This window comes from Lepisosteus platostomus, chromosome 3 (assembly GCF_059453375.1).
Source record: "Lepisosteus platostomus isolate fLepPlt1 chromosome 3, fLepPlt1.hap1, whole genome shotgun sequence".
NCBI lineage: Eukaryota > Metazoa > Chordata > Actinopteri > Semionotiformes > Lepisosteidae > Lepisosteus > Lepisosteus platostomus.
The window spans coordinates 10,373,083-10,393,422 of NC_142613.1; the positions used below are offsets into that span (position 1 = coordinate 10,373,083).

The 20,340-nt window shown below is 43.1% G+C and overlaps 1 protein-coding gene across 1 annotated transcript in view; it reads left to right on the forward strand.

Moving 5' to 3' along the window:
- The first annotated feature begins 3,450 nt into the window (after nt 1-3,450).
- The window catches only part of LOC148674344 (tetraspanin-15), a 75,035-nt gene continuing 58,145 nt past the window's right edge, over nt 3,451-20,340 (forward strand). The window contains exon 1 of the mRNA XM_088624445.1: nt 3,451-3,951. Within this exon, the coding sequence (XP_088480571.1) occupies nt 3,865-3,951 (87 nt within the window). The 5' untranslated portion in view covers nt 3,451-3,864. The remainder of the gene's footprint in view (nt 3,952-20,340) is intronic.

Genomic DNA, 20,340 nt, shown 5'->3' on the forward strand with positions numbered 1-20,340 from the left:
CAGAGCTGTGAGGCAGCAGTACAATCCCCACCAGACCATAGTGCTGCCTAATTGGGGTGCATTTGTTAACTGACAATGTATTAACTTCTGCACTTTATATAAAGTATATGCACCTTTAAACAGAATTATTAATATTAGTGTAATAACTTTATTTGAATTTTGTGTTTTATTCTTCTATAGGGCTGACTGGTAAAAGTTAAGGCTCGACAAGGAGTCTTACAGTCAAGAAAAATTACGAGCATGGTTATGTTAATAAACTATTACACTGGTAATATGTATGTACTGTACATGCACGGTTGAGCCAGCTTTAACAGGTAATTATTAAAAACCAGCATTTTAAACAAGGATGCAGTAGTGAACGATGCGATTTTTATCAGTGATATTAGCTCCTTGCCACTGACAACAGGAATAGATAAATTCCCTCACAAAGGGGAGCATGGGTACAGCAACACAACTCAGACTGATTGCAAACATCACGAGAGGTTTGTAGGAACCTCTTTTTTTTCCCCTTTTTAAACAGAATCCATGACTTCAGAAAATGCTTACTCTTAAACTGCTAAATGTATTTGAATTGATCCACCTGCTGTAAAATAAATTAAATCAATTTGTCTTCCCTGCACTGCTGTTGTTATTTAAATACGCCAGCCATTAATTACAACAGAAGGGCCTTGCTATCACATTGGAGATAAGATTTTTTTTGTTTTATCTTATAACATCTATTTAATATCTTAATGGAAAAGAGCATGCTGGGAAAATTGATACATTAGAACATGGATTGCAGACAAGAGATGGCAATCAAAGCGAAATCTTCTATTATGAAACTCATTGCATATTTATATTTATTACACTTATAAAGTGATAAAGAACTTTAGTGGGTGGTAAAGAGGGAGCTGTCCTATCCTATTAATTACCCAGTCCAAGGACAGTGTCTTACAGCCAGCCTATTCTGAGCTTGACCACGAACCACAGCAGGAACACTCACTCTTAGTCATGGGAGCTATAAATTCTTCTGGTTATGGAGCTTTTGATGATTAGGGATCATTGAGTTAAGCATGGTTGTAGTTAGGGACAATTCAATCAACGTCTGTGGTCACTGAGGAGTCTGAGATCCACCGATGTCTCACAGGGTTGTTGAGAGCTAAGATGCACAGATCAGGCTTTTGCTTAAATTCTTTAAGAATTAACTAACATACAGGATACCTGAACACTTAAGTAGCATAGAGCACCATACAGTACATGTTAATCAGTTTTTTTTGTTTTAAAAAACCCTTAAGCTCAAGGATCACTTAAGGAGTGAACTAACAAGACATTTAACTTAACACATCTGGTTTTTCTCCTGCAAATATTTTGCCCAATGGAAAATAAGAACCAATTTAATGCCAACAAGCATTCAAGGATTTTAATATTCCATGCTTTATTAAAAATACCATTGTCGTTTCATTTATATTTAATTAAAGTTACAACATGAATTCTAAGTGTAATTGTAAATGCAGTATTTTGGTCTTGGTTCAATTAGATTCCAATACACGTCTCTGTGTCCGCAGGTGTGAAAGGAATTCTTTCCCATTGCAATCTCTCAAACAGTGTAAAGTAACTCAATTATATTCAGTTAAGTTATTGTACGGTCTTCTTTGTTAGTAATGTTTGCTTCATTTTTTTGTTGTTTTGGATTGTGCACTAGAACACATTTTCCCCAGAGGATGATCAAGCTTGAACTGGATTGAACTCAACATTCCTAATATCTGTTCAAACGGATTTCCTACTTCCTACCGATCTAGTGCGGATGGCGATTTTTTTTTTTGCAGCACCAAATACAAAAAGCAGTTTAAATCACCATGTTATGACAATTGTTCAATAACTACTGTATTGGTATTCGTAATTATGATTGTGGTTTCATGACCTTGGATGCAAGAGCTGTGCGTTGCATCAGTGTGCATGTCGCAAAGGTACATGTAGATGCTATTTCCCTTGATTAAATTGCTGAAAAGTAAAAAGCCAAAACAAAAAAACACCTTTTGGCTGTGGAGCCTTTTTCCGATGGGTATCGGAGATACTGTACAGTATATGAGGCCAAGGGGTTGCATGAGAGAGAGAAGACATGATAGATGTGATCTGCACGAGAGAAGAAGACATGGTAACAGGTAGTGGCAGGCGAAAGTGAAGCTAAAGAGGGGGAAGCCTAATAAGAGAATTCTGGAAGGCACCACTGTGTGAATAGGGAGAGATCAGAAAAAAGATTTCTGGATCAATTTGAAGGAAATGTGTGAAGCAAGTCTGAGGATACTGCTGGCTTCTGATGCCTTTGCTGTACAGAAGTCTTTCAAATCTTGTGAAATAATGCTGGATAATCCTAAAAAAACTAAGGGTTCATTGATTCTGGGCCACACAGTATCACTGTTTAAACTCGAGGACTCGAAAAACGAAACGTGATTTTTTTTAAGGACAAGTCACCATTGAATGTGGTTGTAATAAATGTTTTATGAATATAGCCCAGTCTCCTATGGAAATAGCAATTGTCACAGCCTGCTCTCTGTAAATTCAATATGATAAACTACACTGGCGCATGTAGACGTGAAGACTATATAGCTCAGTTTATGTCTCTGACAGAGCAGGACTTTGGACGTGACGGGGACGCAGCTAACATTTTCCGTCTGCCTGCTTCAGAAATCAGGCAAGGTTGGAAGAAATTAGCCAACGCCGCCAGTCCATTCAGTGCAGTCGTGGCGCGCAGTCGGGCCTAATTAGCAAAGCAATTTGACAATAACAAATAAATAACATTCTTGCCAGGGATTGTCGCAGATTGCGGCACAGCTGAGGCACACTACACCGGTTTCGGACCGCTGAAGTGAAACGGGCCTCGCCGGATTGTGAGTTAGCAGTTAGCTAGCAAGTCATGCGATGTACAGCGGTAATTAATTAAAAGCATCTCATGAGTCGACGATTGATTTACACGATCTTTAGTTCTGCTCTGTGCGACATGCATTAAGCAAATAGCAATAAAGTATCCAGCATAAACTATGCGGCTTTTTAACTGTAAGAGGACTCTGACATTGAAGGGAAACTCGGCGGGCTGTGCGAAGCAAGCACATTTTAGTATTTTCAATATCATATAAAAAGCCTGTACTATAAAAACAAGGAAGTCCGTTTTATATGTAATTAAGTGATGTGTTTAATTGTGCAGGAAACACACGATGGTGACCTTTAATTCACTTCGGTCTACACAGTAAAATAAAACATCATTTTCAGTTATATTGGACAGACAGTAAGATATTAATCTGTTACTTTATTCCTTCGAATAAAGATGCATAAACAACCGGCTTCCCACGACACAATGGCGAAGCGGAGACCCTCGATGTCTCTTGACAGTGCAGAAGAAGACGTGTCACGATTAATTTAACACGGAGGCAGCGTTTGACCTATTTTCTCAAACTAACCCACTGTATCCAGCGTACTGCTTTCTCGGCGTGCTTCGTGGCAGGCGGGAGCGCCTGGGTTATGAAGTGACCAGCCTTACAAAGTCTGTCTGACTGTTCCGGGACACACAGGTGTGTTTGCGATTACAACTGCACACCTTGAGCTGGCATAGCGACACAGCTCCCCTCGGGGTGGCTGGCCCTTTAAGCCAATTAGCACCACAAAGCTTGAAGGCGCGGAAGTTGTTTTTTTTTTCTGGAGGAAAAGTTTTTCAACCTGTTTAAAGGGATTGTTTCGTTTTTGTTCGCAAGATCGTCGGGAAGGATAAGGTTTGACAGCTACTGGGCAAAGCCGAGAGCGTGGGAGACACAAGCAAACAGTACAAAGACCGAAACCGAGTCCTGCGATCATTTTGGTTTTTTTTTGAAAGACGTGTATGTTTTTATAAAAATGCCCACATTCTCGGAGTGGAGAAACGGCAACCAGTATTACTACTGCCTAAAATTCACACTCAATGTTTATTCAATGTTGTTTTCGGTAAGTACAGCTTCGTTTTCCCTAAATCTCGATACTCTGCTGTCTATCAGCTGCCTGTAATTAACGTCATTTCGTTTGAATAAATGTGGGGAGACATGACCTACCGGTGCATTTTGATTACGATTGATAATATTTGAGTGGCGATCCTATCATCTTTGATAGGACCGGAATGTAGACAGTAGGCGGTTTAAACAAAATCACTAAGGCTAATCACTAATTATATATTTGTTTATTTTGGTCTGTTTATAGTCACGGCCTTGCTGTGGATGGTTTATAGTCTTCTTGGAGAAGGTATACAACAAAAACAACTTAATGTTATGTCGGGCTACAGATGTTCGCTTTTTGTGTCAGTCATTGTGTGGGTCCATCTTAAAGGGGCGCAGCCCTGGCTTTTATTGGGATTCTGTTTGCCGACGGAAATGAACTTAAGGCGAAGTCTGATCATTGCAACAAAGAACCTAATGAAAACGTTGCAGCAGATCGTACAGGCCAATAGTGCCACATGAAATGATAGGTCTACTACTAATATGGGTTAATAATATCAAGGAGCTGAGAAAAAGCACGATTTTCAAAGAAGACAACTGCGAAAATTAGGCTAGATAACTTTTAATTTTGTGATTTACCCGCCCCCGGTGAGCTCGTAGAAAAGACATTTCATTGCCAGCAACTACTGCTGCATGTTGTATTGCTGTGAATTTGATAAATAAACTTTAATTTTGCCTCGTTAGTGTAAGCCGTTATTCTTGTATTCAGAATTCACTTCAAATTGATTGTGACACGTGTTCTCTGAATGTCCCGAAAACTCTGGAAACTAAACTTTAACAAATTAGACGTTAGAAAAAAAGATGGAAAAGGTGCTTTCCATATCTATACCCTAAAGAAATTAGAATTCACTATACTATTTGCTTGTGGTGTGTCCTTGCACATTAAGCCAAAGTGCATTCTTTCAGATCTGTTTGACTGACAAGTGCTAGACAAGAACATAAGAAAGGTTACAAGTGAGAGGAGCCCATAAGGAATTGATGAGGCATTGCACTTAGTCAAATTCATTCAAATTAATTCACAAATCGAAATCCCTGTTCTCTTCAGCTTTGGTCACAGTGCATGACTGCAAAGACTCCAGGGTATGACTGCAGTTAAATGCACAGATCTTCTTTTCCTCAGTCCTCACCTGGGTAGTTGTCTGTACAGTGTTTCTGGGGGGCGCTCAGCTGAATCCCAGAATCCAGGGAGGGGTCAAGGCAGCCTGGGGTCTATCCTGGAAGGACAGGGGGCACAGAGGAAGGCAACCCTAGACAGGATGCCAGCCCATCACAGAGTGTGCACACTGGGAGGACTGCAGACATTTACCTGTCCGGTAATGTCCAGAGCCTGGCAAACACCCCACATGAAACTGAGGAGAACATGCAGACTCCACACAGAAGGCACCCAGGGCCCAAGAGCTGTGAAGCAGCAGCAGCAGGACCACCACGTCACCATTCAGCCCAATTCCATGTCATGACTCAGAATTTGCCATCGAATGATTTCTTCCTAATATTCAATTGCAAGTTCACTCCATCCCCAGCTGTGTGGGTATTAGGTTATGAGGTTTTATTTTCTGTTTTTCTGTGTAATAAGATTAGTAAGTGTTCCAGTGAAGAGGCGTTTTGTTCAGTCATATTCTGAAGGGTTCGGGGGGCTCTTTGAGGTCTCGGCCTTTTAAGGTGGCTCCAAACAAAGCCCAGAGACAACAGGCCAGCTGAGTGGTGTTGATCCTGGATCTGCGGTTCCTCGCGCTGCGCTGTCAAAGTGTCTGTTGCCCCCGGAGAGCTTTTGATTCGCTGATTGTTTTCACAGGAGATTAATTTGTCCAGAGTGCGCTTTCTGCGAGCGTTTGCCGGCACTCTGGCCTCTGGGCTGTGGGCGCTGATGAGGAGATAGGAGAGCACGGGTGATGTGCTCCTCTCTGCCCACTCATCACTGGAGCTCAGTGTCTGTGAGAGATGGCCTAGACTGCTGCCCTGAGTTGTTAGTAAGGCAGAAAAACAAGTGTTCTCAAAACCGCTGACATAGCGGGGAATGTTTTCTTTTCCATTGAAAACGTCTGTGCTGTGATCTGTTTGAACAATTATGATTTGGCCCATAGAGCGGCGAACTGGTGGTCTGGTGTAGCTCTCACTGCCAGGGCCACTATCTCACGGCTACACAGTCAGCAGTGGTGCCCTGGATCATGGTGAGGGGAGGAGGACTGGAACTGGCTGCTGCCACATTAAACTCCAGCAAGTATCTGCCACAAGCTTGAGAAGTCTGGACTATAGCCTGGGCTGGAATTCATGTTCTTCAGGCAGCAGTGCACATTTTGCGCTCTGACCTGGGGGTATTGCCAGATGATCCATTTAAGACCCCCTTTCCTTAGTGTTTTATATGACATTTTAAGTACATGTTTTGTCAAAGGGAATGTGTTTTCCAGGATGGAAATGTAACCAGATGCATGGAGCCATCCAGGAGTTACCATGCCAATAACAGTCATCTTCGACCTAACAAACTGAGAGGAGTTTGTACTGCAGACTGGCTGATCTCTCTAACTCTGGGGTCTGGGAGCAAATCAACAAAGCTTGCGCTCAGCCATGGTTGGCTAGTTTTGTGAATGATTAGTTTTAGCGGGGTTCGCATGACAGTTAGTACTATAGCTTCCCACTTATTGGGTATTGGGGTTCGATATCCAGATAAGAGACACCTTATCTATGGAGTTTGTGTGTTCTCTCGGTACAGTTTCCTCCAAGCTACCAGAGACACTGGCTAGGTGAATTGGTGCCTTTGAATGGTCCGTCTGTGCTTGCATGTCTGTGTGTGTCCTGCCTTGTGCCTCATATTTCCAGGACGGGCCGCTTTGTGCTGCGATTGTTGTCTGGAATGAGTGGCATTGTGATTGGATGATGGACACCCCTAAGCTCCCCAATGAGGTAGTGTTCACAGAGCAGCTTACCATCCTGTGAGCTGTTGACCCAGCCCTGTGCATTGTTACTGTAAATGGAGAAGATGTGGGGAATGGGTGGCCTGTCTCTCCCCCCCGAGAGACCAGTGCTGTGCATTACATTGCGTCTTAGGAGGGTCACGGCTCTCATCTAAATCACAAAGTGTTTGGAAATGTACTCTGGCAGGCCACAGCAGAGAGAAAGTGTTTCCACATCATTGCCTTGTAATCGAGATGTGCTTAAAATTGTTTATCTTATCCGTTTATTATTATCAAGTCCGGTGCTGTTGGTTCATAGCCCTTTCTGATAATCTGACTTCTCTACCTTACAGTACTGACAGCGGCTGCGAAGGTGAGGGGTCAGATCTGTGTCTGTGCCCATCCAGTGTGTGACCTCTAGTGTCTGTTTCGCTGACTCTCTGCCATCTGTTTGTCTTAAGCTATATTTCAATCTTTTTCTGAGCCCGTCTCTGTCTTTATCTTTATGTGTCTATTATCCTTCCATCTGTGACTCCTGACATCTCTATATAATTGAGCCAGCGGGCTGTGTCGCGGTGAGATAGCTGAGGGAACTGGTGTGTGTAAATTGTCCTAAGGGGGAGCTTGTTTCAGTCTTAGTCCACAATGTCAGTGGAACGACAGGGGATGCTGTTCTCTAGAAACTTGATGCTGCTGTTTCCGTGGTGATCACAGGACACTGGGGATCGCTATCACAATCGCTACAGTGCCAATGGAATGTCAATCAAAGTTCCAGGACATCATTGCCTGACGAGCTTGTGCATGTCCGGTTTGGAAAATTAAACTATTTTACAGTCTCGAGGAGAGAAATTGCTGTTACAAGCCAGGTTCAGAACCATTAAAGCAGTTTTTGCAAGATGTTAACTTGTCCCTCAGTTGGGACTGATGATAGTCATCAGGCAAGATTTCATTGGCAAGATTTAGGAACACATGATGATGATAAACAAAGGAAAAAGGTCAAACAAAAATTAAGTTAATCACAGTTCTCCTTAAAGTTTATGATCAACCTGGTTTTGTTTTTCATGTTTACATGTTCCATCCTGCTAAAAGGGTGGAATATTCTGGGAACATGATCTTTCGCATAACCTCACATGCACTCCCAGGGTATTCCAAGGTGGAATAAAGCAGTACTGAGACGTAATGGGTTGATCATAACATTTTAGGAGAACTGTCTACTTTTCTTTGGCAGTGCAAGTGACACATCAGCAGGTAGACGGATTGATCAGGAGACAGGTGAAGCTGATGCGATTGATTGGCACGATCAATTTTTAATTCAGTGCTGCGTTCTAAAACTGGTCCCCCCCCCCAAAAAAAATGTCTTGCCTTCTAAAAAGCCTTGGTGAGGCCTTCCTCAATATGTGCGTTTCCAGTGCTGTACAAGGCTAGGTGGAAATGTGCCGAGTCTAATGCAAATGGAAATGGCTGGAAGCAAAGCTAGCTGCAGTTCCTTATTATAATGTAGGTTGAGTGTATCGTTTTGGCTCTCCTTTTTATTATTTTTGGCCCTTCCAGCAGAGCCAGCCCCTGATCATAAATTTCCTTTTGCTCGGGATTGATTCAAAAGAGGAGGACAGCTCACTGCAGGATTTGTATTGTTGACTTTTTTTGCAGCACAATTTACGATCTACTTGGCCAAGGGAAAGGTCAATAAGGAGTGAATGGCTCTTTGTAAATGGGTTGATTGGGTCTTTTTTTGCACCCTGGATTTTCTAGTGTTGGTCACTGTAAGCTTGGAGAGCTCTGTTGGATATTTCCATATGATGTTCAGAGTGTTTTGATGTACACCCCCCCACGAACAATTTAATATTTGTGGTGCTTATTAAGTTATTTTGCATGGTGGACCAGTACAATCCACTACACCCATAAAATAGGACGTACTGTATGGGGAGTACGCAGCAGAGGGCACCAGTGCTCAACAGCTTTTATAGTCCAGAAACACTTTGCATGCTCTGATGGGCTGTTCGTACCCTCTCTTTGCCTGTGGGCAGGTGTCCTCTATGGTCTATTCTGTATTCGCAAGCAGTGAACGTATCATAATTATTATTATTGTCTTGCAAGCAGAAAGTGAGGAAGTGCACACAGCCTCCTCCCACCCACTGACCCGAGAGCCAGTTGTCATTTAACATGTCACAGGTGCTGCAGCCCTGACAGTGCAGCACGCCTGCAAGCAGAGGGCGCTGTCACTGAGAGGCCTGGCCAGCTAATCCTGCCCTACTCTTGGTAGAGCTCAGCCACTTGTGTGGGGAAACCTAGGTTAGAGTCAGAAAGTCAAATAGCCCAGGCTCGAACCCGTGATCATAGAGCTCAACAAAGCTCCTTTACCAGTTGATCCAACTGGAAAATTTTACTAAAGCACTGTGAGTTACGCACCTTGCTCAAGGGTATGACAGCAGCATCCCCACCCAGGATTTGAACCCCCTGCCTTCCAGTTATGAATCCAGAGTCCTAACCACTGATCCACACTGCAGCCATGCATGTGTACTTGTATATCATTACAGGTTTAGATGTACAGGAATGAACTGTACTATTATAGTTCTGCACAAGCCACAGAAATGGAAGTTACGTCTGACTCTGTAGGACATCTCGGTGCTTTAGAAGCCTTCCAGAGTAGTGCGAGATCAGGGAGTTCTTAGAAAAGAGAGAGGAGATAATGAGCAGGTGTTTCTTTTGAGGCGTCTCGCTGGCAGCCAGCTGTGATATTCAGAGATATATTCAGAGAGGCACAATGGTGACAATGGCAGTCTGCCTGTGGAGTTGCCATTGAGAGAGAGAGAGAGAGAGGGGGCACCATATCTCCCGTCTGTCACATGTACCCATCCTGCCCTGATTGCGTGCTTCACTCTGGGATTAATAAACAGAGCTGCTGATGAGACCAATTCACTGCAGAGCCGTTTTCACAGCTCGTGTGTGTGTGCGCGCTTGTGCCAGAGAACATCGGGCTCTTTTTTGATTCTCTTCATTTGAGTTCCATTACACAACACTGAAAATTACGGCGCTTGAATGTGGGTGAGGATAAAATCAAAGATTTTTATGGGCCTGATTATTTGTATTTTTTCTATCAGCTGAAAAAAGTTATTTCCTCCCAACTGCACACACAGGATCAGTATTTGTTTTAATCACCCAGCAGTCCATGCCTTTGTATTCTTTGTTTGAAAAAGTATTTTTGGGAATATTGTCTCAGAATCAATCCATTAAGAGTGTCTTAACTCGCAGGGAATTGCAGTCATTGTAACTTCGATTCTCATGCTCTTTCTGCCATCCAAGTGTAGACTGCAACATTTTTTTCTCTATGCTGTTGTTTTTCCTTTCCAGTCAGGGTTGTTCTGTAAAGGTGTTCCTGGCCTTCCCAGGAGCAATCTCTCTTTGGCACTGCTTGGGTTTTCAGACGACACATCAGCAGGTAGACCGATGAGACGCTGACAGCAGGAGACGGTGAAGCTTGATTGGTGTAATCAATTATTAATCCAGTGCTGCATTCTGAAACTGGTCTCCCTGGAAAGTGAAGTTCGGAAGGAGGTGAAGTTGGGGGGGGGGGGAGTTTTTCGACAGCCTTTTTAAAAAAATTGGTCACAGTTATCGGCAATTAGGTGTGTGCTGAAATATTTATTAAATGTCCTATTTCATTTAGTCTCTGTAGCAGTAGAGCAAGTGTCCCATGCATGGTTGTTGTCCATCTTACATAAGCTTCTTCAGATTGCTAGAGCCTTAACAACTGTGACAAGCTGTTAAACCAGTCCAATTAAGACAGCAGTTATTTGAAATAGGGAATTAAGACCTTAACTGGATTGCAGACCTGCAGCCAAAACAGCTCTCCAGAACCCAGGTTTCCTCCTGGTCTGCAGCCCTGCGGAACCTAGACTGGGGATATCTGGTAAAGAGCAATATGTAAGAAAACCAGTGCTATAGAAGTCGCTGGATTTAAAGGAATTCAGATCAGACCCTTTTCATTTTGTGTAAGAAAACCCATCTGAAGCTCTTTCAAGAAATGGCCAGATGAGATGCTCGGACCGCTAAGCTGTGAGCAATCAAAAGAGGTGGATGAGCTGGCCCGTCCTCCTTTGTAACCTTTCTCATGTTTATTCTCCTTGTGGATGCTGGCGATGAGAACAGAGTCTGGATGTGTGCTATGCAAGCAGTGAAGGGCTGTGGAAACCGCTCTGGTATTTGAAAATACCATGACGGTGTTCTTACTGTTCTGCCTTGGCTCATTTGCTTTTTATGCGATGGATGATAGAAAGAATAACGTGCTGCCATTTATGGGCCCTGTATGACAACGCGCGCGAAACCCGAACCAGCTGTTTGAGAAGAATGTGCTGATCAGTCCTTTGTCCTCTTCACAAAAGTGCTAATCCTTCAGATGCAGCCATTTGGCATTCTGAAACGGCTTTTAATGCCGTGTCCTGGGTCCGCGCTTCTTGAAGAAAGCGAGAGGGGGGGGAAAGAGAATATCTGAAAGTGTGCGTCAAACAAAATGTCATAATTATTGGTGGAGGATTCGGTTGGACTCTTTTGTGTTTAAAAGAGCAGGCAGGCAGCACACCTGTTGTGCATCTGTGGCAGAAACTGTAACCAGCTGAATTTTTGTGACGTTCGCAATGTCCAAAGACGTCCATTCTGAATGCGTCTTTGCCTTGACATGACATTTATGGTAACGGAAGGCTTTGCTTGCTGTAGCTGAGGAATTAAATCACATAGAAGTGGCCTGTGCCTTTAGAAAGGATCTCTGAGAGAGTGATGGAGCCTTTATACTTGGCGTCCTTAATAAAAACCTATTTCAAAACTACACTGAGCTGCACGGTGATGTCCTTCGTCCCTGCACTGCTGAGAACGCCTTTTCAGTAGGAACTCTGATGCAATTTTATTTTCATGCCAAGCTTGATTTGAAAAGCAATTCTTAATTGGTAGCAGAGGCTGGGCCGGTTTCTCTTCTACACTGTCTGGAGAGAAAGGAGCTGTGCTTATTTCAGTACCACAATTCACCGTTGACAGAATAAGGATTGCGGGCGGTAGACCTGGCCAGGTTTGTGTCAGTTAGGTGGCTTAAGTAACAGCTGTGCTAAAATCTCTCACAACAGTGAAACATTAAAGGCTTGAGTGCTTGGCAAGCCAGTCTACCGTATGCTGAATAATCAAATACATGGCAGATATGTCTAGTAGAAAGCTGTGCAGTAGTGGCAAAGAAGATGACTCGCAGGGCATCGGGGAAAATGGACCTTGCCTGGATTTATTTACTGCAGCTGTTTCAGAGACAGCTCGACTGGATTGTGCCTTGCAGGTTTCAGTCGGAGCGATGACTGCCCAGTAGAGTTGTCTTTAAACCTAAAGCTTTTACATCACATTAGAGCCCTTGCAGGAGAGAGCTACAGAATGTGAGTTTTCAGCAGCTTATGTACAAGTAAAGTTTCTTTTCTCCGGGTAGATAAAGGGATGAGGCCCATAATCCGGAATTTTCCAGATTCTCTGACCTTGCTTCGCTGACTAATGTTTTGATACCCAAGAACACTTGTTCCTGCTATCTGGCATCTTGCAGTGTTCTTTTATTCTTTTTTCACAGAAGTCATTTATTTGTACCACACAGTCCAATTTAACCCCGTGAGTCCCTTCCTGAAAACCATCATGTGAATTGCTCTTGTCATCTAGAGGGGGGCAACAGAGGGCAAATCTTTTGTTTTGAGTGAACCAAGGATTCTTACTTGTGACCAGCAGTGACCAATAGGGTGAGGGGGTCACCGGGCTGCCAAGACAGGAGTGACTTACACTGGTCTTTGGTTGCCTCAGGGTCTGGTTTGATTGGGCTTTATCCCAGCCTTTAATTAATTAATGGATCCACTTAACAGACTGTCAAAATTCTAATTGGTTTACTGGTGGGGTACAGTGCTGTTGACCTGGAAGGCCAATTAGTCTGAAGGCTTTCATTCTCTCAAAGGTGAGACCGGAAAGCACATCTTTACCCAAAGGGTTGTTGGAGTATGGAGCACGCCCAGCTCAGCCATGTTGTTGAAGTAGGTACCCCTGCTTCTTTCAGGAGAGAGCTGGATGAGATACTTGGATCAATTAAATACCAAACGGACTAGATGGGCTGAGTGACCTCCATGCATTTGTAGCTATTCTCATGTTTATAAGTATCTAATTGATGGCTTAACTGGACCACTTTCCTAGTTCTTTGGGTGCTGGGGGGTAAAAGGATTGTGGTACACTAGGACAGGTGCTTTGTACTCCCTGTAGTGAGTGGCGATGAGGTTTCGGAGTACGCGCGAAACCCTGCAGGGCTGTGGCTGCTTAGAGGCAAGATCACCAGGCGCTTGAAGAGTGAAGTGTTGCCTCCTCTCTTCTCATCTGCAGAGAAGTACCATCAGCAGAGTTAGATTAGTGTAGAAAAAAGGAAGCCGTTAGAAACTGAAAAACCCTTCATCAGGACACTCTTCTCCTGATCGATGAAAACTCTCTGGTATGTTAATGCAGAGATGTTCTGCAATGAGGTTTTCCAGTTAATTCGAGTGTTTTGCCCACCACATACATACTGTAGGTTACAATATGTGTATATGCAGTTAGGCTACAGCTGTGTAGTCAGTCAAGCAACGATTGAAAACCCGTGCAAGAAATTAATGTTAAAGTCCCAAGCTTTCTATGCATAGATTTTCTTTTGTACTCTTCTAATAACATGTTGTTGTTTGTGCAGTGTAGGTGGTGCCAAGAACCATACACAGTGTGTGTCAAGTCCAAGGGGTGAGTCTGTAACTATGTGGAGCAGAAGTTCTCTCACCTGGGGCAGTGAATTAGTGTCTGGGGAGATCAAGTAGACTCCGCTAAAAACAGAAGGGATCAGACGTTCCAGAAGCAGAACGATCTAAACCTCAGCACAGAATAACTTAATAATGAGATCGGGCCACACAGGCAATTGAGAACGGGCACTTTCCTGGACACCAGGTGGTTTTGTCACATCAACAAGCTCTGCTTTGAAAGATGCCATCATCTCTGCCTCCATAACTTGGCCGTGTGATCCGTTGTGTGTATACTGTGTAGATAATTCTCTGTGTGCAAAAGGGTTTTAACAGTTTTCTAATAGAGACTCGGATAGCATCTGGCATTGGAGCAGGTCTCGGGTCTGTGCTGGCAGGATCTTAATTTCTGCATTTTCTGGGTAGACGGAGAAGGCAGGGAGGGGTGTGTGGACAGTCTGAAATCCTGCACCAGTTGGTATTTCTTCTTACCATATGGTGAACTCAAATATAAACATCTCTTTTTGCCTGAAAATCCTCCTCTTTTTTTTTATTATATGAACCCTATGCATCATGTCCGCGCAAGTGAAATACAAAACAGATCATGAAAGATGTTGATTTCTAGTGTTGTGCTTTTCGTGTCATGAAGACGGTCATGCAAAAGGTTGGTGGCATGTTTATCCCAGAGAGGCAGAACTCTGTGTGAAAATCAGGCAGTTCTGCCATATCAGGGCTGGTGTGAGCTGATGTGGCACAGATCTGCAGGGTTAATCATGATCACTTCCTGTGCGGTAGCTTCCTTTAATGAGCAACGGTAATTCTCTACTGCGGCTGTACGTGTGTTTGTGTGTGAAGGAGAGTCCAAGTCCTCTAGTGTCACTTAACCAGGCAGAGGGAGACGAATGGCCTTCTGTGCAGAGGGGAGAGTTGCAGTGAGCCCCTAATCAAGATAATAAGCTCTTGGCTCTCTGCCCAATTGTCCATTAGAAGTGCTGTCTTCCCAGCGCTCTCTCATTTATAACCAAGAATCAGTTTATCCATCCTGCTTACAGGTACCAATTGTGTTGGTAATTGTACAATTATAGATTTTGCAGAAATATTGAGAAACCTATTTCGTAATTGTATGCTTGCAATATCCACCCATCCATTTTCTTACCTCTTTATCCAATAACCCAAGCCTATCCAAAGCAATGCTTGCGAGGCAGGATACATCCAATACGGAACTCCAGTCCACTGCAGGGCACAAACATACTGTACTTGCACCAGAGCCAATTAACCTACCAGCATGTCTTTGGACTGTGGCAAGGAACAAGAGCACCCAGACGAAACCCATGGTAACATGGGGAGAATGTGCAGTACAAAGTCCACGTAGAGAGCACCTCAGAAACTGAACCCAGGACCCCAGTGCTGTGAGGCAGCAATGCTAACTGCTGAGCCACTGTGTTGCACTCTTGCAAGATTATAGTCTTTACAAAAACAAGATACTGTCATTGTGTTCTTTACTTATTGTTGTAATTCCTTGTTTTTTACCGTGTAATGTTAAGGATCTTTGTACTATATTATAATATTAATAAACTTTATTTTATATAGGGCCTTTAAAGGTGGCTTCTCAGACCACTTGTGCGCTTGAGCACTTATATTAAGTGTTATTCGGTATTTGCCAAATTAATTAACAATAATGAATATACATGTGTATGTATAGACATGCAATGCAATAGTGTTCTTTTCATCACAGAGTTTGGTTGTATAGAAACAGACAAAGCAAAATCCATAAAGAGAGAAAATCTCTCTTGCTTGTCCTGGCTTTTAACAGACTACTAAAGGAAAGAGTCGAGTCTGCTTTTTTGATTTTTGTAGGTAAGGTACAGCTTTGCAATCAGTACTTTGGGGAAAAACAATCTCTGCCATGCTAAATTGTACTCCAGTCTCAGCCCCTGAGAGAGATGCTTCATACCTGATCCCAGATTTCTCAGGTTTTTAGTTTGATGAGAAGATGAATGAGATTAGGCTCTCCTTAACAATAGAAGTCATTTTATTTGATTTTTTAAAAAAGTATGCCTTTTCCTTGTTTTTTTCCTAGCTTTGGTTTCACTGGTGGCCAGTATCCAGCTGCAGCTCAGGGAATCCAGATCAGAGCTTGGCATCAAACGCTGATCTTTTCGTGCTCCTGTTTTAAACAAGAGAGGTGGAGGGGGTGGTGAGGTGTGTGGGGAGTGACACTGGAAGATGTGACCCTCTCTCTGTATCTTCATGCAGAATCAATAGGAAGTTCCAATCACCGGTGAGAAATGCTCACAGTCAAAAACATAGCATTTGACAGATTGCTCTAGTTCAGAGGAGAGTTTAGAACCAGAAAAGGGCCAGGCAGTATATAGTTTAAGTACATGGAAATTAATGGGTCTGTGTTGTGCAAAACATTGATTTTTCCAACAAGCTACTTGAGACAAATTATCTCTCCTCTCCTTTCCCTCCCCTTTTCCTGTTTCCAATGACTGCTTCAGTGTCTGATAGTTTACCCAGAGCACAGATGTAATATTTCCAATGATAACCTTGACATTACACCCAGCGAACAATACATTAACTGTAAGAATGCCATTTAAAGTTCAGTGTGAGCCAAGAACAGGAGAGAATGAACACTGGCCCTCTGAATACTCTACTTCAGCAGATCCTTCTGATCGTGTTCACTATACTTTGCTTGCAAAGCGCCTCAAGATGTTAAGACATGTAACACATAGGGGATTGGGGTACTGTAACAGGTGATTTTTTTTTTTTATAGGCGACTCTCTAGAAAACACCCCGTAGGTACTGTACCAAAAAGTACCCCTTTTCTGTATAATATGTTGAAAATGAAGTCAAAACTAAAAAATCTAAAAGAAAAGCTAAATCCGTCTTTGAAACTTTAACTGACTTCTTCACAAGTGCCTCACAATAAGTAACCAGACAGTTAAGCTGCTTACTGGCTTCCAAAAAATAAGTCTTTCTGAGACACGTACAAACCCAAACTGTTTGTAAAAAGCTTCACAGTCACTTTCTTCTTCTCACTGGTGGATCTTCACACAGATCTGCTCTCTTTCCCAATATGGCAGATCACACCAAAATTGGAAGCCTCTTTCCTGGGTTTTTAGTTGTCACCTGATCAATTGTTGGCTCTTAAGTGGTCATGTGACTGAGGGTGGCAACTCATGCCTCACACCATTCTGGGGAATGTAGTTCCGACAAGGATGTTCATCTTGTTTGAACCTACTGCCCTCGTACACTACTATATATAGAATAAAACTATTCATTGTTATTGATTAAAATAAAAATGTAGTCAAGAAGGACTTTTTTTAAATAGGGGCACAGTTTTTCTGCATTTTAGTTGTATGGTGTGACAGAACAGATTGAGTTATGTAAGTGTAAGTAAATCTGAAACTGTACTGCAGCTCCAGACTGTCCTTTGCAGCACAGTCATCCATAAAATAAATTAAAATAAAGCAAACTGTCTCATAATTTTGTTCCTTGACAGAGGTTTTCTATGCCAGTAAAAAATACCTAAAGGCACAGACTGCATTAAAACCACAACGTTTTATGCACTAAAAAAGGATAATATCTGTAAAGGATCTGCAAAATCGGTTTCTTTCAGTCTATAAAATAAACTATTTATTCACACAGTGCTTAGTCAATGAGCTGGAAGAAATGCTGCCTGTGTTGCCATTCTCTTTTGAAATAAGGCAGTGTTCTCTGTGAACGTGTGTGTGCTTCTGCCTTCATAAACACAGCACTTAGGCTTCTGTTCTATCCTGTTTGAGAACAGAGCAGTTCCTATGTTTGCTGTGGGTGTAGATTTAGCTGTTTATTACAGGGTGTGTGGAACTGGGTGTGGCTGTGGTGCATGCCTCTGTGTGTTCAGACCAGGTTGTGTTAGTTGAGAAGGGCTCAGCTGCTGTGTACAGTACAGGATACAGGAGGAAGTCTTCCACACTGTCTGAGGGCCTGGGGTACCTGTAGTTCTGATACACACTTGCACTGTCTGGCCCTGCTGTGCTTCATTCAGAGAGAGAGAGCGAGGAACACGACCAGCATAGACAGACACAGACCTAGATTGAAAAAATGAAGTAGGGATATGCAGCCGACCAGATTGATAGAGACCCAAGTGAACAGATGGACAAGCATCTGTGTCCATCTTCCTATACAGAAGTAAGATACAGCTCCCAGCCCCCAGGCTGGATTTGGACCAAAGAAAAGTGCAAGATGAGGAAAAGCCATTTGGCCTTCTTCTTTTTGCTCGCTTTGATGTTAGCCTGACCTGGCAGTATTCAGGATGGAATGATCAAAAAGCCCTAACCTCATTATAAGCAAATCAAACGTACAGCATCCCAGGGCTAGATCCACTCATCCATTCATTTTCTAACAGCTATATCCAATTCGGGGTCGCAGGGGAGCCCAAGCATATCCTGGCAAGCAACAGGTGCAAGACAGGTTACACCCTGGATGGGGTGCTAGTCCTTTGTAGGGCACACATAGACACAGGCACAGTGCTGTGAGGCAGTAATGCTAGCCACTGTGCCACCATGCCACCCCCCAGGGCAAGATGTTTTGGGGATTTTAAGGGTGCTGTTGATCTTAGAAAGGCCTGTGTTGCAGTCTTCCCAGTATAACATCTCATCTCTTTTTAGAGAATCTGAGAGTTTTAACTGAGAGAATTCTTTGCTGTTGAGAAACCAGAGGCAAAACGCAGGACAAGGTTATACAGCTCACAAACCTACATAGACAAACCTATACAGCTCACTGTAACCCTGTTTGCTACAGTATGTATTTTAGGGATAAGGAGACTGTTTCCCAGAAGGCAATTAGAAGGAAGCTGCTGAACTAGCAGAAGCCAGGGGGTTATGAGAAACGGCTGTTTTCAGTTCAGTCTGTCTCCACGGGTATAAAAGTTTGTTGAGGCTCTCACGGTTTTGCTGAGATTTAAGTTTGGGCTGCAGCTTTGTTTGCCACTATAATTAAGTGAATGTTTTAAATAATTAGCTGTCAAAGATCTTAAGAAATTCCTGTATTTGACTAAGAAAAAAATAGTTTCAATCTTTAATTGGCTACTCAGATTGAAACAAAAACCAGACGAAACTAGGCCAGGAGTGTCCAGTCCTGGTGCTGGAGGGCTGATGTGTCTGCAGCTTTTCTTGTTGTCTTCCCAGAACCAGAGAGCTGGAAGAAGCAGTTAAGTTGGTCCAGTTAAACTAGACCAAGCGGATTTTGTAGGGGTCGAGTTGGCATGGAAACCCGCAGGAGCAGGACCCCCAGCAGCTGAGTCCGATACGATTGGATTGGCTTGAATTGAGAGCACTCCTGTCAGTAAAGCAACACAAAAGGCTTGCACTTTGACTGCCAAAGTAAGAGAGAAACCATTCCTGCGTCTGTTGTTCCTCCACTCCTTATACTAGAGCCCAGCCAGCCGTGACCTGGAATCCCAGACAGTCCCCATATGTCCTGCCTGCCATTTGGAGAAACGCTGATAGACACAAAGCAAAGTGGTGGAAAAAATGGAAGGTGGAATCCTTTAACTGCTCAGCTCTGCTCAGGTCAGAGTTTGAGGCTACGTAAGCAGTAGGGGAGAGTTTTAGTCCTACGGTTTGAGAGGCAGCACCGTTCATGTCCCGCTGGTATCTGTGCTTATTAGTGAAGACCTGAGACCTGCCTTATTCCACACAGACCCAACTTATTTTCTTTCAACTGGGAGCTGAAGTAGACTCTGAAACCCACTGGTGTTCAACTGAAAACCAGGTCACTTACGGTCTCATCTCTGCTCATTAGCGAACTAATTTAAAAAACAAAAGAGTTCTCAGCCTTGACACCTGTATTTAGATTCATGATATTTTTTTCATTTTTCCTGTCTTTTTTTTTTTTTTAAAGCTGTGAGGCTGTGATTATGCAAGAAAGGATGAATTTGCTTTGGATGAATGCCCTCTCTCACAGCTTGGCCCATGACTGCCAAAGTCTCTTCCCAGCAGTGGGACACAAGGAAGCCCAAACTCTGCAGAGTGACATTCTTTGTTGGAAAAGAGGTTTTTGAGCATTGGTATAGGTTTGGCCTTGAGCACCTCTCTCTTATGTGATTTTTTTTCGTTAAAAATAACTTTGCTATGAAGCAAAATAAATAAGTGGCAATTCTAGTTTGGAGCCGTTGGTTCTGAATTGATGGGGCTCGTGACCAATCTAACCCTTACATGAAGATCAGACAGAAAACTATAAGAAAGGTAATAAATAAGAAGCAGCCGTTTGATGACTGCTGCTAGCAAACAGAAAAGACTGAGAGGACCCAATGCAAATACCCAGAATCTTCAAATCGCTGACAAAGCTTGCCCATCAGACTCATTTAGGATTAATAGTGACGTAAACCAGAGGACACATGTAGAAACTACATGGAAGTAGGAACAGCGGCACTTTTTTAGGGAGTGTTTTGGGAGTATGGATCAAGGCTACCCAGCCTTGTTGTTGCAGCTGATACCCTGGCTTCTTTCAAGAAAGAGCTGGGTAAGATTGTTGGTTCTGTTGCCTATCAAACCAAACAGGCTAGATGGGTTGAATTTCTCATTTCGAACCTTTCTTGTTCTCCAAGGATGCCAGGCAGTGGTTGGCAACAGCAGTGCTCTGCAGCTTTTTCCGAACTTCAGTAAGTGTTTCAGCAAGCGTCGGCCTGTTTTCAATCCTAAATGCGCGTCC